The 17846-nt window shown below is 40.8% G+C and overlaps 1 protein-coding gene across 3 annotated transcripts in view; it reads right to left on the bottom strand.

The window, feature by feature from the left end:
• LOC105480138 (VPS8 subunit of CORVET complex) overlaps positions 1-17846 on the bottom strand; it is a 246721-nt gene that overhangs the window by 21178 nt on the left and 207697 nt on the right. For 2 of the 3 annotated variants that reach the window (XR_011619950.1, XM_011738646.2), the window contains one exon: positions 9336-9389. Coding sequence is in view for 2 of the 3 variants with exons in the window: in XM_011738646.2 (XP_011736948.2) it covers positions 9336-9389 (54 nt within the window). In the remaining variant the exon portion in view is untranslated. Of the gene's footprint in view, positions 1-3063; positions 3737-9335; positions 9390-17846 lie in introns of those variants that run through there. The other variant, XM_071091396.1, reaches the window with a different exon arrangement.

The raw sequence follows: 17846 nt of genomic DNA, 5'->3' as shown, positions 1-17846 counted from the left end.
AATGAAATACCATCTCACACCATCAGCATGGCTATTATTCACAATAGCAAAGACATGTAATCAACCCAAGTGTCCATCAATGATAGACTGCATAAAGAAATCTGGTACACATGGAATACTACACAACTATAAAAAAGAATGAAATTACATCCTTTGCAGTAACACAGATGAGCTAGTGGCTGCAATCCTAAGCAAATTAACATGGAACAGAAAACAAAATACCACATGTTCTCACTTATAAGTGGGAGCTAAACATTGAGCACACATGGAGATAAATATGGGAACAATAGACCCTATGGAATACTAGAGGGTGGGGGGTACTATGCTCACTACCTGCGTGACAGGATTCATACACTAAACCTTAGCATCACTCAATATTCTCATGTAACAAATCTGCACATATATACCCTATGTCTAAAATAAAATTTGAAAAAAAGATACACAAATGGAAAATAAACATATGAGTCAACAGACACTTATCATCCTATATCATCAGGGAATTGTGAATTTAAGAAAATGAGATACCACTACATACCTATTAGAATGGCTAAAATTCAAAACACTGATACCACCACAACACCAAATGCTGGTGAGGATGTGGAACAACATGAACTCTCATTCACTGCTGCTGGGAATGTAAAATGGCACAGCCACTTTGGCAGACAGTTTGGCAATTTAAAAAATGTAAAGATACTCTTACCACATAATCCAGCAATCATGGTCCTAGGTATTTACACAAATGAGTTGAGATGCCCACACAAAATCCTACACATGGATATTTACTGCAGCTTGAGTCACAACTGTCAAAACGTAGAAGCAACTAGGATGTCCTGCAGTAGGTGAATGGATAAACAAATTATAGTCCAAGCAGACAATGGAGTATTACTCAGTGATAAAAAGAAAAGAGCTATTAAGCCATGAAGACACCGAGGAACCCTAACTGCTGACTGCTGAGTGAAAGATGCCAATTTAGAAAGCCTACACACTATGAAATTACATGCCATTCTAGAGAAGGCAAAACTATGGATACAGTAAAAGGATTAGTAGTTGCCGAAAGTTTGGGGAGAAAGCAGGATACATAGGTGGAGCACAGGGATTTGGAGGGCAGTGAAGCTATTCTGTATGATGGTGTAATGGTGGATACATTTCACTATACATTTATCAGAACTCACAGAATATACAACAGAAAGAGTGAACCCTAATGTAAACCATGGACTTTAGTTAATAATAACGTATTAATATTGCCTCATCAATTAGAACAAGTGTATCAGATCGATGCAAGATGTTAGTAACAGGGGCAACTGTGGGGATGGGGAGGGAAAGTGAACATATGGGAACTCTGTGCTTACTGCTCTACGTTTCTGTAAACCTAAAACTACAGTACTCCTAAAAAATAAAGGCTATTAATTACAAAAATTATTAACAAAATCAAAATGCTTACTGGACAACCAAATTTTGGTTAAGCTTCTTTCCTTTCCCCAAGCCCCTGAACTCTGACCCAGAGTATAGAATCTCTCCTTTGAAAATTGCTTCTGAGAATCAGCTGACCACAAGGAAAAGCATCTCTGATCAGCTGTCCATTCCCTCCACCCACTCCTTCACACCTGGTTCTTTCTAGCATTGTTTACCCACCCCCTCTTAGGAAATAAATTTCCTTTCTGTGTGATCTTTGAGACCCTTGCAGATCTTATGGTTGGAGCGTTCCCCTTACTGCAATAGCCCCCTCACCTCTACTGCAATGATTCTTCTGAATCAGGTCTCTTCTTACATAAATCCAGATTTTTCTTTGAAAGACAATACATTCTATTAGTTTAGGCTGTTTAGTTAGTTTTAACTAAAATCATTCACCACATCAGTGAACATGCAACTTGGTTTTAAAACAAAAACAAAAACAAAAACACAATGTCTTACTCTGTTGTCCAGGCTGGAGTGCAATGGTGTGATCTCAGCTCACTGCAACCTCTGCCTCCTGGGTTCAAGCAATTCTCCTGCCTCAGCCTCCTGAGTAGCCTGGATTACAGGTGCCCACTATCACGCCTGGCTAATTTTTGTAATTTTAGTAATTATAGGGTTTCAGCATGTTGGTCAGGCTGGTCTTGAACTCCTGACCTCACGTGATCTGCCCGCCTCGGCTTCCCAAAGTGCTGGGAGTACAGGCATCAGCCACCGAGCCCGGCTGCAACTTGTTTTTAATACAATTATAGGCTTGTAAGATTTTAATGCTTCAAGGGATCTAAAAATCAACTAGTCCCAACTCTGACCAATGGCAGGAGCTTTGAGCAATAGATATCCTGTCACTGACCAAACACCTCTAGTAGTAGGTAATGTAGCGTCACTCAAGATAGCTTGTTCTGCCATTATGAAATTCTCATACCAAGCTGACATTTCCATTCACACAGTAGCTACCCACAGGTACCAGCTCTGTCCTCTCAACAATTAAGGATACCTATGCTTTCTTCCAGTTACTGTCCTCCAGATCACTGCCCTCCAGGTGTCTAAAGGCAACTAGACTCCAGCTTCTTCACATCCATAAAAAGGCATCTGTCTTGCTGAGGTTTTCAACTCTACTAATACAAAAACAAAGATTGAATCATGTTCTCTGTTTCCGTTAATTGCGGGGGTGCTCAGTAGAGGCAATGAAGTCATATTTGGAGTCCTATTAAGACAAATACTCTAGAGAAGAAGCATCTATATCCATCAAGGGCTATCATTTTGTTGTTTATGAGAACTCGCATCTTTGCAGGAAAGAGTTAAGGGTGAGGCATCAAAAGGTGAATGTATCTTTATTTTATTTAAGCCTCCATCAAATGATGGCTAGAAAATGCTGCATCTATCTCAGTGTTTTCTTCATTTCATGTTTCCCTTGACTTTTGTGAAACTACCAACCAGCCATTCTTAGGGCCAGTCAGTTGAGACACTGTGGCCAGCTTTTCCGGTTGTTATGGAAACAGTGGCCTTTGTGAGGCTTTTTCCCTTAAAAAAAAAAAAAAAAAAAAGCCAACCTGTAATTCAACAAAAATTATGAGCAAGTATAGCTGTCTATATTGCTGACATGAGCAGCAAGACTGGGAATTGGTTATAAAAACCTTACTTCGTAAGAACACCTGGAACAACCACCGAAAAAAAAAAAAAAAAAAAAAAAAAACACACAGCCAGGCATGGTGGCTCATGCCTATAATCCCAATTACTCAGGAGGCTGAGGTGGGACAATCACTTGAGCCCAGGAGTCTGAGGCTGCAGTGAGCTATGACTGTGCCACTGCACTCCAGCCTGGGCAACACAGTGAGACACTGTCTCTTAAAAAACTCCAAAAATCAGCTCCAAATTCTTATAACCTACCTGAATACTTAACAAAGTGAAAATCAACTTCTGAGAGGCTTGGCTATGACATCCACCAGTTCAGTCACCATTAACATGTAAATGTGCTGAGAGAGGGAACTGTATTTCTTCACTGTCCTTTGTCCCTCTGAACCCTGGCACCTAACAGAGGCTTGCGGAGTATCTACTGAATGGATTCACAGAACTATTGGAAAGGCTTTCCACTGTCTCATTCCCTATGCATTGTCCCTAACTGGAAGAAGTTACTTTGAGGAGAACACTGGAGGAGAACCTCCAGTGGCACCAGCAGCCTGAGGATAGTCTTCAGCCAGAGCACCTGGCCCCTCAGCTTCTGCAGACACACTGGCAGAGAAAGCCGATCTAAAACCAGGAGTTGCTCAGAGAAGTAACCATGTACCTGTGATCAAGACATAAGACAAAATGCTTTCTCTAGTTATCGTAAATGTAACAGACCCAACTTTTCTGTGAAAATTCTTGGTTGGTGTTTCTTTGGTAGTCAAGAAGAGATGCATCATAGCTGAGTGGTGTCTGATGCTGCCCCGAACTAACTCTTCTGACCTACCTTAAACACTGTCAACACCTCCATTTGGATCTATCCTGGGGAATTCACTGCAATGGGTTTTATGTCAATTTTTATCTGAAGGCAATGATTCCTGATTTTTAAATTTCTGGTCATACATGATCAAATACTAAAGGTCCTAAGGAACCATGTGTATCTTCCAACTCCGTTACTGAAACTATCAATTAGAGCCCACTAAGAAGAAATTTTATATAAAGTAAATATATACCAATTTTATATACAATAAATATTGCCAATCTAAAGCTTTTGTAAAGAATATCTATAATGCAAAATGCTAGTAAAAAGATACATGTTGTGGGTCGGGCATGGGGGCTCATGCCTGTAATCCCAGCACTCTGGGAAGTTGAGGTCAGGAGTCTGAGACCAGCCTGGCCAACACGGTGAAACCCCTTCTCTCCTAAAAATACAAAAAAAATTAGCTGGGTGTGGTGGCGTGTGCTTGTCCCAGCTACTCGGGAGGCTGCGGCAGGAGAACTGCTCGAACCTGGGAGGCAGAGGTTGCAGTGAGTCAAGATCACACCACTGCACTCCAGGCTGGGTGATAGAGTGAGACTCCATCTCAAAAAAAAAAAAAAAAAAGAAAAAGAAAAAAAGATCCATGTTGTGGAATGTGATGCACACTCTGACATGCAGCGGCAGAGTGGAACAGTGACATTCTACAGAGTGACTCCTACATGAAATACCTAAAAAGAAGCCCCAGGAAGTGAGCAGAGTCCTACAGAACATGACTCTGGTTTCCTTAGCACTTGAATCCAGCTCTTGGCAGGGCCAATATTGACAGCAGAGTCACCAAACACTTCCTTCAGTTATCGGTCAACAGAGACTTTGTAGCTAAATCAAGAACATTACTGCTTCCTTTGTGTTTCCTACACATGTCACTTTGGCAGTCACTCTGTTCAACAGACACTACTGCTGCTTCCATCTGTCAATGCAACTTTGGGAAGAGAGACTGTAGCTCAAGGATAAGAACCAGAATATATACATAGATGTACATGAGCATACAAGCATATCAACACAAAAATATATACCCAACTAAGGAAGTAATAATTAGGTGTTGAGTTTCACACTGATCTTCAGGTAAATCTCTCTTCGAGTACTGCTGATTCAATAAGGAACTGGCCATGCCTGGGAGACAAGCATGAAACAATAATGATGTTTCATTTATTTTTCCTCTAGTCATCAGAGCCAGAAATTTCTTTTCCCCTTCACTTCTCATAAACAGCCACGGAGTCCTATGAAATCTCTTTCGTATATCTCTCATTTATTCAACAACGAACGAGTGACTACTTTGTTCTACACTTAAGGATACAACCTGTAAACAAGACTGACATGGTTACCGCTCTGCCCTCACGAGGCATATGGCCTAATGGGAGATGGGCATTAAGTAGAGAGGCAACCTCAACCCATCCAGGTATTGGTAGGGACTAATTCAGGGTGCTATGAGCTCAGGGAAGGAAGGACACTTACTCAGATTTAAGGAGAGTGTCAGGGTTTTCTGAGAGAAAAAATAGCTAATATTTGAATCCATCTAATCTCTTTACTCCATTAAGATAGCCTAGGGTTAGGACCTTTTTTCTTGCCTGGACAAATATCTTACTCTTCTAATTGGTCTTTCTGCTTTTAATCTTACCTTTGCTGGAAACCTTATCGTCAAGATAGAAAGCAAACTTCACAGACTTGGGTTCTTTGTGGTCTGAATCCCTATTTATCTTTTACCAGACTTCTCCATGCTTTCATATTATATTGAAGACATGCAGAACCACTCCCATTTCCTACAATGTGTTATATTCACCTCCATCTGCCTAGGTTATCATTTCCCTTGTTTCTTAAGACTAGGTCAAACTTTATCTTTGCGGGGAAGCCTTTCCTGACCCCTAATCTGGAATGGCCACCCACTATGATATATATTTTCAAGTAAGGATAGACGGCATAAACAGCGTGATAGTAAGTATGTGCTATTTACTTTTGGGCTTCAACTCAGGAATGGTCATGGCCCAAATTAAGAATCTGTATTTCAGAAGAGGCCAGCTAACATGAACTCCACAAGGCAGCCACTAAAAAAAGCTCTTCAGCTATTCTATGTTCACCAACACTAAGACTTGGCTCATTAGCTTAAAAATGGAAATATTTTTATTGGTGAAAGTAATGACCTGTTAACCACCATCGTGAATATTGGAAATGGACTCTCATTGATAAAGTAAAAGGTATCTGAGATATGTATATTGAATAAAATATTTTAGAGATAGTCCCAACTTTTGCATAAACCAGGAATAAGTCTGCATCTGATCACAAAGGAATGCTGCCCGGGCCACTTGTGTGCAGTCATTGGCTTAGGAGGCATCTGTTTGCCTGATGCCGATTCTGAGTAACAGAATCTTGCTTCTGTAATGTCACATCCCTTACAAGAGGTCAGACACCTAAAATGACAAAGAGCTGGGACATTACTCAGTTTGAAAAATAGGTTGCAGAACCTATTTCTAAATGAGTATCTATTTAACAAATGCCTATATACACGGCAGAATTTGCTGTCACTCTAATGTGGTAACAGTGTTGTAGGGGAGCAGCTAACCATTCCTCAAAGTTCTTCATGGAGGTTTCTGCCATAAAGAACGTAAGAACTGCACTAAGTTAGCCTAGTCATCTCAGAATAGGGCCTTTCCTTGGCGCCTTCACAAAACCCTGTGCACCTTCCATGGTATGTGTCAAGGTGTATGGTAACTGTCAGTTTACCCGTCTACTTTTCTCAATAAATGCTGAGGCCTTTGAGAACAGGACCTCATCTCTAGTCCACTGTTTATCTCAGTAACCAGTGTAACAAAATACAGCTGGCTGGGCGTGGTGGCTCACACCTGTAATCCCACCACTTTGGGAGGCCAAGGCGGGTGGCTCATGAAGTCAGTAGATTGAGACTATCATGGCCAGCATGGTGAAATCCTGTCTCTACTGAAAATACAAAAAAATTAGCTGGGTGTGGTGGTGGGTGCCTGCAGTCCCAGGTACCCAGGAGACTGAGGCAAGAGAATCCTTGAACCCAGGAGGTGGAGGTTGCAGTGAACTGAGATTGTGCCACTCCACTCTAGCCTGGGCAACAGAGTGAGACTCTGTCTCAAAAAAAAAAAAAAAAGACAGTCGCTCACACCTGTAATCCCAGCACTTTGGGAAGCCAAGGCAGACGGATCATGAGGTTAGGAGTTCGAGACCAACATGGTGAAACCCCATCTCTACTAAAAATACAAAAACTGGCTGCGTGTGGTGGTGCATCCCTGTAGTCCCAGCTACTCAGGAGGCTGAGGTAGCAGAATCGCTTGAACCCGGGAGGCGGAGGTTGCAGTGACCTGAGATCGTGCGACTGTACTCCAGCCTAGGCGACAGAGGGAAATTCCATCTCAAAAAAAAAAAAAAAAGAAAGAAAGAAATACAGTCATCCCTTGGTATCTGTGGGGAATTTACTCCAGGACCTCCTGTGGATGCCAAAATCCATGGATGCTCAAGTCCTTTAAAATGGCATGGTATTTGCATATAACCAGTGTAAATCCTCCCATATACTTTAAATCATCTTTAGATTACTTATAATACCTAATACAATGTAAATAGTTGTACTGTTTTTTATTGTTGTATCATTATTTTTTATCATTTCCCCCCCCATATATCTTCAATCTGTGGTTGGTTGAATCCACAGATGCAGAACCCACAAATGTGAAGGGTAGACTATACTTGCTGAATGAACAGTATTATACAAGCAGCATGATAAAGTAAGAGGACATCTGATTAGGAGGCGGGAGACCTGCATTTTAATACTAGTGTCAACAACAGCTTGAGTACTTACTATATGTCAAACACAATGTTAGACTCTTAAACAGTAGAGTACTTCATTTAATCTTCAGGACAATTCTGAGAGTAGCATCACCATTTTACATAAGATGAAACAGAGGGGCCAATTTACACAAGGTCATTCAGATAAATAAGTAGAAGAGTAAATCTTTGAACCCAAGTCTGGTGGTATCCAAAGCACATGCTTGACATCACTATGTTAGAAGTGTATTCCATAGCTAACATTGGAGAGCCAAGACAAAAAATTGGAATCCCTCTGGATTCCCATTTCCTCATCTATTTACTGAGCGAGACTAAAATGACAGGCTCCCCGCACTCTTCGCGTTACAGTGTGATGGTTCTAAGTATCAACAGTCACTGCCTCAGTCTCGCCTGCCCCTACTGCCTTGACAAGCGTGAAAGAGGATTTTTATGTGCAGTGTGTTATAGGCCTTTTCAGACAACATATTTTGTTTTTAGACTCTTCTCTTCTGAAAAAGTCTCAGGGGATTCTGAAGTCAGAGGAGGGGGACCCATTTTTGGAACATTGCTTTGAAGCTAAAACCTGCTGTTAGTCAACAGAGCCAGCAGGTGGTTATTTTTGTTCTATAGTCCTTCACTGATACGGATGCTGGCTGAAATGGTAAAAAAGGGCAAGGGAAAAAAACACTTTGACTATTAGAGAAAGAAAAATGATGAAAGAAACGAGCAGAAATGTCAATTTGTTTACCATGTTTCAACCGCACTTTTGCAGCCGGATAAAGGAAAAGATTTTAGTGGTTCTCTTGACATCATCCATGCATTGCTCAGATAGAGTGTAAAACAGACCCTATCTGTGGTCACAAAGCTTACAGTCAGGAACTGAAGCGGCACACATGAGAGCTCTCTTCTGCCAGTATTTATTGAAGACCTTCTCATGTGCTGTTAATATCTCAGGCCAGATTTTTTAGGCACAGCTCTGTAGAAGTAAAGAAAAATTTTTTTTTTTTTTTTTTTTTTTTTGAGACAGAGTTTCACTCTTGTTGCCCAGGCTGGAGTGCAGTGGCTTAATCTCGACTCACTGCAACCTCTGCCTCCTGGGTTCAAGTGATTCTCCTGCCTCAGCCTCTGGAGTAGCTGGGATTACAGGCATGCACCACCACGCCTAGCTAATTTTCTATTTTTAGTAGAGATGGGGTTTCATCATGTTGGCCAGGCTGGTCTTGAACTCCTGACCTCAGATGATTCGTCCACCTCAGCCTCCCAAAGTGCTGGGATTACAGGTGTGAGCCACTGCACCCGGCCGAAGTAAAGCACATTATTAAGACAAACTATATAGCTTTCCTCTGAATACCTTTCACCTGCTACCATGATACCATGCCTGGTATAGAAGATGGAAATTCTAGAAACGGATAGTTGCTAGGAGACTGATGTCAAAACCCAACTTGGCTTCTCTGGAGGAGCCAAGAGGGCCTGGAGACTTGTCATTAAAGCATCTAATCAGAAATAACCCTGGAGAGCATTAAGATGATTAAAAATCATTGCCATGTTGAGAATATTGTTCCACATAGGAGAATAAACATGCAGAAGAGGAACTGTTTTTTTGCCTTTATTAAAACAAACTCACCTTCTTAGCAGTGGGATCCCCTTTGGACTGATGATATGATGGAGATATTTTTACCTGGAAGAAAAAGGCAAACATTTTAATACCCTTTCAGTTATAGTCTAGTTTTGTTTGACCCACATTCAAAATAATTCAACTAGAATTGGTATAGCTAAGATAAAACAGATATTTCCAGAGGAAATTAATTAATAGATGTTTTCTTACGCCCCCTTGAAATTTTTCTGGAGATCAAAAAATCAGTAGTGACCCAAGAAAAAAATATGATTTGGGTAAGAAAAGTGGGACAGATGGTCTAGATGGGTTTTAACCAAATGGTGAGGGACTAAATAGATCTTTGGTGATCATGTTAAGCAAATGAAGTAATAAATGATCAGCATTTCTTGCAGAAGGTGACTCAAAATCTCTATTGTGATGTAATATCCCTTTGAAGCAAAGCATGGACAGAAGAGTTTGATAATAGTGAAGGATTTAGAAAAAGTATCAGCCAAACCATAATAAGACGACGTTTAGTCCAAGGAAGAAAAGATAATGGTACAGAAATATCTTTAAATATTTGAAAAGCTGAAATATAGAGATTTCAGATTAGATAAATGAAAAAGAGCCTATTACATGCTGCCTACAAGAAACACCATTTAAATATGAAGGCTCAAATAGGTTAAAAGGAAAAGGATGAGGACAATATACCATGATAGCATTAGATTTTTTAAAATTATTTATTTATTTATTTATTATTATACTTTAAGTTCTAGGGTACATGTGGATAACGTGTAGGTTTGTTACATATGTATACTTGTGCCATGTTGGCGTGCTGCACCCATTAACTCGTCAGAACCCATCAACTCGTCATTTACATCAGGTATAACTCCCAATGCAATCCCTCCCCCCTCCCCCTCCCCATGATAGGCCCCGGTGTATGATGTTCCCCTTCCCGAGTCCAAGTGATCTCATTGTTCAGTTCCCACCTATGAGTGAGAACATGTGGTGTTTGGTTTTCTGTTCTTGCAATAGTTTGCTGAGAATGATGGTTTCCAGCTGCATCCACGTCCCTACAAAGGACACAAACTCATCCTTTTTTATGGCTGCATAGTATTCCATGGTGTATATGTGCCACATTTTCTTAATCCAGTCTGTCACTGATGGACATTTGGGTTGATTCCAAGTCTTTGCTATTGTGAATACTGCTGCAATAAACATACGTGTGCATGTGATTTATTTATTTTTTTTGAGACAGAGTTTCACTTCTGTCACCCAGGCTGGAGTGCAATGGCATGATCTTGGCTCACTGCAACCTCTGCCTCCCGGGTTCAAGTGATTCTCCTGCCTCAGCCTCCCAAATAGCTGGGATTACAGGCATGCACCACCACGCCTGGCTAATATTTTGTATTTAGTAGAGATCACCTGACCTCAGGTGATCTGCCCATCTTGGCCTCCTAGAGTGCTGCGATTACAGGCATAAGCCACCACGCCTGGCGGATAGCACTAGATTTTAGAGCAAAGACTACTATCTGGTACAAAAAGGGTCATCCCATAATAATAAAGGGGTCAATTCATCAGGAAGATACAACAATGCTAACCATCTGTGCACCTAATAGCTTAAAAATACATGATGCAGGCCGGGCGCGGTGGCTCAAGCCTGTAATCCCGGCACTTTGGGAGGCCGAGACGGGCGGATCACAAGGTCAGGAGATCGAGACCATCCTGGCTAACACGGTGAAACCCCGTCTCTACTAAAAAATACAAAAAACTAGCCGGACGAGGTGGCAGGCGCCTGTAGTCCCAGCTACTCAGGAGGCTGAGGCAGGAGAATGGCATGAACCCGGGAGGCGGAGCTTGCAGTGAGCTGAGATCCGGCCACTGCACTCCAGCCTGGGTGACAGAGCGAGACTCCGTCTCCAAAAAAAAAAAGAAAAAAAAAATACATGATGCAATCATGCAAAGAACTATGCTGAGTGAAAGAAGTCAGATAAAAAAGTGTATCTATTTTATAGTTTCATTAATCTAAAATTCAAAAAAATGCAAAGTAATCTACTGTTTAATTAGTTTGTAAAGATAATCAGTGGTTGCCAGGGAACAGAAGGGAGGGATTAAGCAAATTTTTGGTGGTGACGGGTAGAGTCATTATCTTGACTGTGGTGACAGATTCATCAATGAATACATATGTCAAATTTATACACTTTACATATGTCCAGTTTATATCAGTTATTACACCTCAATAAAGCATTTAAAGAAATTGGAAGTGTATAACTAAAACAGTGGTTAGAAGAATTTACAGCCCATACGTTATTTTGGAAAACAAGAAAGGTTTAAAATAAAGGATCCAAATTTCCAATTTAGGGAACTAGAAAGAGATCAAAGTAAAACCAAACTAAGTAGGGAAGAAGTAAATAATAAGCAGCAAAAATCAATGATATAAAAATAAAAATAAACAACCAAGAAAATTATCAGAGTCAAAATTGGTTCTTTGAAAAGATAATAAAATTGATAATCTGCTGTGGAGCTTGATCAAGAAAAGGAGACTATAAATTACCAGTATCAGCAATGAAAGAGGATATATTACAACATGCAACATCATTTACAGATATTTAAAAGATGGTAAGAGCCTTTTGTGAATAATTTTATGCCAATAAGCTTGACAAATTAAATGAAAAGGATACATTCCTTAAAAACAGATGGACCCAAAACAGAAAATATGAATAGCCTTATATCTATTAAATAAATTCAATTTGTTATCAAACATCCTTTTGCAATGAAAATTCCTAGCCCACAGGGTTTCAGCAGTGAATTCTAGCAAAAATATTAAATATACAGAGACCAGAATATCTACTTATTAATTTACAGGGGTTAGTCCATTTTCATGGTGCTATTAAAAAATTCCTGTGACTGGGTAATTTATAAAGGAAAGAGGTTTGATTGACTCAGTTCCACATGGCTGGGAAGGCTTCAGGAAACTAACAATCATGGCGAAGGGGAAGCAAATACATCCTTCTTTACAAGGCAGTAGGAGAGAAGTGCCAAGCAAAAGGGGAAAAGCCCCTTATAAAACCATCAGATCTCATGAGAACTCACCCACTATCACAAGAACAGCATGAGGGTAACCGGCCCCATGACTCAAATACCTCCCACCAGGTCCCTTTCCCAACACATGGAGATTACGGGAACTACAATTCAAGACGAGATTTGTGTGGGGACATGGCCAAACCATATCAAGGGCAAAATATAATTATTACTATAAGTAGTTCAATGGATACTAGATACTATCTGACTAGAATGAGGTACTGGTAAACAGTTACAAGATCTCAAGCCTCTTTCAACTCTAATTATAAGAGACTATAATATAGATGATAAAGATATTTCCTATCACCGTTGCATCGCTATTCAAGTAGGACCACGCTGCAGGTTTTGTTTAACCTCTCTGATTTTAAGAATAACTTTAGGAAACACACCTCAGCTCAACAATCAAAACTGCTAGCTGTCCAGACTGTCCTTTCAGATTTAGTAGATCTGCAAAAATTAGACTTGACAGTCTTTGCTGTAACATACTATGACATTCATACTCTTCAATTCACTCCAGATGTACGATGCAGCTTGCTAAAAATGATCCAATTTTAACTTCTGGTATGCTCTTTTTGAAAAGGGAGAAAACAGATTTTCAAAGCAAAGTAGATATTTAAGCTTAAAAAAGTGACCTCATGAAAGAACCTGCAGACTTTTAGAAACAAGCCAAGAATTAGATGTGCTGGTGGACAATTTATTGGAAAAGGCTGTTCTCTAGAGATTAAGTCAGAACATGTTTGAAGTGGCAACGGAAGTGGTCCAGCATCCCTCATGAAAGGCCTTATTTTTTCACTTAACAGGATTCCTTCTGGAAATGCCTCAGGCAATGAAGCTTAAAAGAGACACTTTAAATCCAGGTGTGCAGACACTAGATCTGGGGATATGGATGATATACTAGGCTAGGGCCTTAATAATGCTGAACTTTTTGTGATCTTTGTTAATAAAATGATTCCTGACTTAATGAAACAATCTGAGCTGAAGTTTAAAAGCAATATGAGCAATATGAATTCTTCTTCATCATCTTGTTTTTTGTTTTTTTTTTGAGATGAAGTCTTGCTCTGGTTGCCCCGGCTGCAGTATAATGGCACAATCTCAGCTCACTGCAACCTCCACCTCCTGGCTTCAAGCAATTCTCCTGCTTCAGCCTTCCGAGTAGCTGGGATTACAGGTGCACCCCACTATGCCTGACTAATTTTTGTATTTTTAGTAGAGACGGGGTTTCACCATATTGGTCAGCTGGTCTCGAACTCCTGACCTCAGGTGACCCACCTGCCTCGGCCTCCCAAAGTGCTGGGATTACAGGCATGAGTCACCACACCAGGCCTTTTATTGTTGTTGTTAAAATAGGGCTAGGAATGGTAGCTTATACCTGTAATCCCAGCAATTTGGGAGGCCAAAAGGAGGTTGGCTTGAGCCCAGGAATTTGAGACCAGCCTGGGTAACATGGCGAAATGCCATCTCCACAAAACATTTAAAAATTAGCCTGGAGTGGTGGTATGCACCTGAGGCCTCAGTTACTTGGGAGGGTGAGGTAGGAGGACTGCTTGAGCCCAGGAGATCCAGGATGTAGTGAACTATGATCACACCACTGTACTCCAGCCTAGGCAACAGAGTGAAGCCTTTTTAAATCTTTAAAAAAAAAAAGTCTTAATTTTTCTGATTACAAAAGAAATACATGTTCTGTCACGGAAATTTAAGAAATATAACAGCTTCAACAAGGCAAATAAAAAGCAAAATCCAATCATACAGCAATAACTGCTATTAAAATTTGGAATCACTGCTTTGTGATCTATGTTGCACATTATGAATGTTTACTTTGACATATCAATATTCTTCTACCATATGATTTTTCATGGCTACAAAGCAGTTCATTCACTGCCTAGACATACCATGACTAATTTAATCAGCTGTGGGCTATTGGTACATTTAGGTTATTTTCAATTTTTAAAAATTATTTTTTAAAATGTTGTATCCTTGTATATAATATTTGGCACACAAACTTGATGATTTCTGTTGGACAGATTCTTGTAAGTCCCTGCTTCAAAGGGTGTAACCATTTAAAAATATATATTACTACTTTTTCTTCAGACAAGATGGGTCCACAAATCCCTTTCCTATAATTCTGACATCCAAAAAGCTCTGAAACCAAAAGGATTGTTTAAAAAATATTTTTCACACCAAAAGTCATCTGGCAGCAAAACGTGGCCTGAACCAAAGTGAGAGCATTTATAGTCTTCACTTGTCTCTCAAAAGCATTTAATTATGAAATAAAGACTAGTCCATACCAGGAATTGTTGGGAACAGGCCCCCAAATCTGGCCATAAACTGGCCCCAAAACTGGCCATAAACAAAATCTCTGCAGCACTGTGACATGCTCGTGATGGCCATGACGACCATGCTGGAAGGCTGTAGGTATACCGGAATCAGGGCAAGGAACACCTGGCCCACCCTGGGTGGAAAACTGCTTAAGGTGCTCTTAAACCCCAAACAATAGCATGAGCGATCTGTGCCTTAAGGACATGTTCCTGCTGCAGATGACTAGCCAGACTCATCCCTTTATTTAGGCCCATCCCTTTATTTCCTGTAAGAAATGCTTTTAGTTAATCTATAATCTATAGAAACAATGTTTATCACTGGCTTGCTGTCAATAAATACGTGGGTAAATCTCTGTTTGAGGCTCTCAGCTCTGAAGGCTGTGAGACTCCTGATTTCCCACTCCACACGCTGTATTTCTGTGTGTGTGTCTTTAATTCCTCTAGTGCTGCTGGGTTAGGGTCTCCATGACCGAGCTGGTCTTGGCAAGTGGTGCCCAAACGTGGGGGCTCAAACCTGAGTCGAAGGGTCGCCAGAGTGACGGCTGGAGAATGTGGAACCAAGCTGGAGGACACCCGAGTACTCTTAAGCAATCCCCGTGGTAAGTAAGAAGGGGAGCTTGGAAGCATCAGGGTAACAATGGGACAAGCGGGCTCTGGTTCGTTCCACCTTGGAACCTTTTCACACTAATGATGAGGGGGAACGAGAGTACAATGAAATAACAGAAGAGGTAAGAGAGCAGGTCTGTTTGCCAGCTAAAGCTAAAGCAGCAAAGGAGGAAGGAGGAAGAGGTTCATCCCTACCCTTCTACACCCCCTCATTATTTTGAAGAAAAAGAGCGGTCTGATCCTCCAGATCTTTCTTTTCCAGAGGACACTGGGTGAAAAGTAGTTGCCCCAGTGACTGTTCAAGCAGCGCCTTGAGCAACTGCTCTCAGTTTGATTCAGGCAGAAATTCAGCAAGCTAGAAGAGAGGGTGATTTAGAGGCTTGGCAGTTCCCTGTTAGAATACACCCCCATAATAAACAAGGAAATATTATAGCTACATTTGGGCCTTTTTCTTTTAAATTACTCAAAGAATTTAAACAAGCTATTAATCAATATGGACCAGGTTCTCCTTTCTTAATGGGACTGTTAAAGAATGTTGCTGTTTCCAGTCACATGATTCCTACTGACTGGGATGCTCTTACTTGAGCTTGTCTAACTCCTGCTCAGTTCTTACAATTTAAAACTTGGTGGGCAGATGAAGCTTCCATTCAGGCTGCTCACAACGCCCAGGCCCAACCTCAAATTATATAAGTGCAGACCACATTTTGGGGGTTGGCAGCTGGGTTGGTTTAGATGCACAAGTGGTCATTCAGGATGATGCAATAGAACAGCTTAGAGGAGTGTGCATTAGAGCTTGGGAAAAAATCACTTCAGGTGCAGAACAATACGCTTCCCTTAGTACTGTAAAACAGGGGTGAAGAGAACCATACACGGATTTTATAGCTCGATTACAGGAGTCTCTTAAAAAGGTGATTGCAGATTCAGCTGCTCAGGAAATAGTGTTGGAGTTATTAGCTTTTGACAATGTTAATCCTGGTTGCCAGGCTGCTCTGTGACCTATTAGAGGGAAAGCACATTTAGTTGATTATATCAAGGCCTGTGACGGTATTGGAGGTAATTTGCATAAGGCTACTCTGCTAGCCCAGGCAATGGCAGGACTGAGAGTGGATAAAGGAAATATTCCGTTTCCTGGAGCTTGTTTTAACTGTGGGAAGCATGGTCATACTAAAAAAGCATGTAGAAAAAATCAGCGAGTCAGGCTGCCAGTTGAAGGAAAAAAAGAAAACTGCTGAGCCTGAAATATGTCCAAAATGTAAAACAGGAAAACATTGGACTAATCAGTGTCATTCTAAGTTTGATAAAGATGGGAACCTGATTTTGGGAAACACCATGAGGGGCCGTCCCGGGCTCCATTCCAAACCGGGGCATTTCCAGCTCAGGCCATTCCCTCACCCCTGTACAATGTCTGTCTCCCACCATAGCTGGTAGTGCCGCAGTAGATTTATGCTGTGCAAAAGCTGTGAGTCTTCTGCCTGGGGAACCCCCACAAAAAGTTCCAACTGCGGTCTGTGGACCCTTGCCAGCAGGGATGATAGGATTACTTCTAGGAAGGTCTAGTTTAAATTTAAAAGGAGTGCAAATACATACAGGAGTCACTGATTCAGATTACAATGGGGAAATTCAAATTGTTATATCTACTTCTGTTCCCTGGAAAGCAGAGCCAGGAGAGCGTATAGCACAGCTCCTGATTGTGCCATATCTGGAAATGGGGAAAAGTGAAATTAAATGAACAGGAGGATTTGGAAGCACAAATAAACAAGAGAAAGCAGCTTATTGGGTAAATCAAATTACTGATGAACATCCCAGCTGTGAAATAACTATTCAGGGAAAGAAATTTAAAGGTTTGGTAGATACAGCAGCGGACATTTCAATCATTTCTCTACAACAGTGGCCGTCCACATGGCCAATTCAATCTGCTCAATTTAACATAGTTGGAGCTGGTAAAGCCCCTGAAGTATATCAAAGTAGTTATATTGTGCATTGTGAAGGGCCCAATGGACAACCTGGGACTATTCAACCAATTATAACTTCTGTACCTATGAGTTTATGGGGAAGAGACTGATTACAACAATGGGGAGCACAAGTTCTAATTCCAGAACAATCATATAGCCCTCAAAGTCAACATATAATGCATGAAATGGGGTATGCCCCTGGTATGGAATTAGGAAAAAATCTACAAGGTTTGAAGGAACTACTTCAAGTGGAAAGACAAAGTTCCTGCCAAGGTTTAGGATATCATTTTTGATGGCAGCCATTGGTAAGCCTCCAAAACCTATACCTTTAAAATGGTTAACAGATAAGCCAATTTGGACAGAACAATGGCCACTAAGTAAAAGAGAAACTGGAGGCTTTAGAGGAATTAGTTACTGAACAATTAGAAAATGGACACATAGCTCCAACAATTTCCCCTTGGAATTCTCCAGTTTTTGTAATTAAGAAAAAATCAGGTAAATGGAGAATGTTAACTGACTTAAGAGCCATCAATTCAGTTATACAACCAATGGGGACATTACAGCCAGGATTGCCTTCTCCTGCTATG

The sequence above is a fragment of the Macaca nemestrina genome, chromosome 2, assembly GCF_043159975.1.
Source record: "Macaca nemestrina isolate mMacNem1 chromosome 2, mMacNem.hap1, whole genome shotgun sequence".
Classification (NCBI taxonomy): Eukaryota; Metazoa; Chordata; class Mammalia; order Primates; family Cercopithecidae; genus Macaca; species Macaca nemestrina.
Note: the sequence above shows the minus strand (reverse complement) of the source record. Positions and strands in the feature narration are given on the sequence as shown.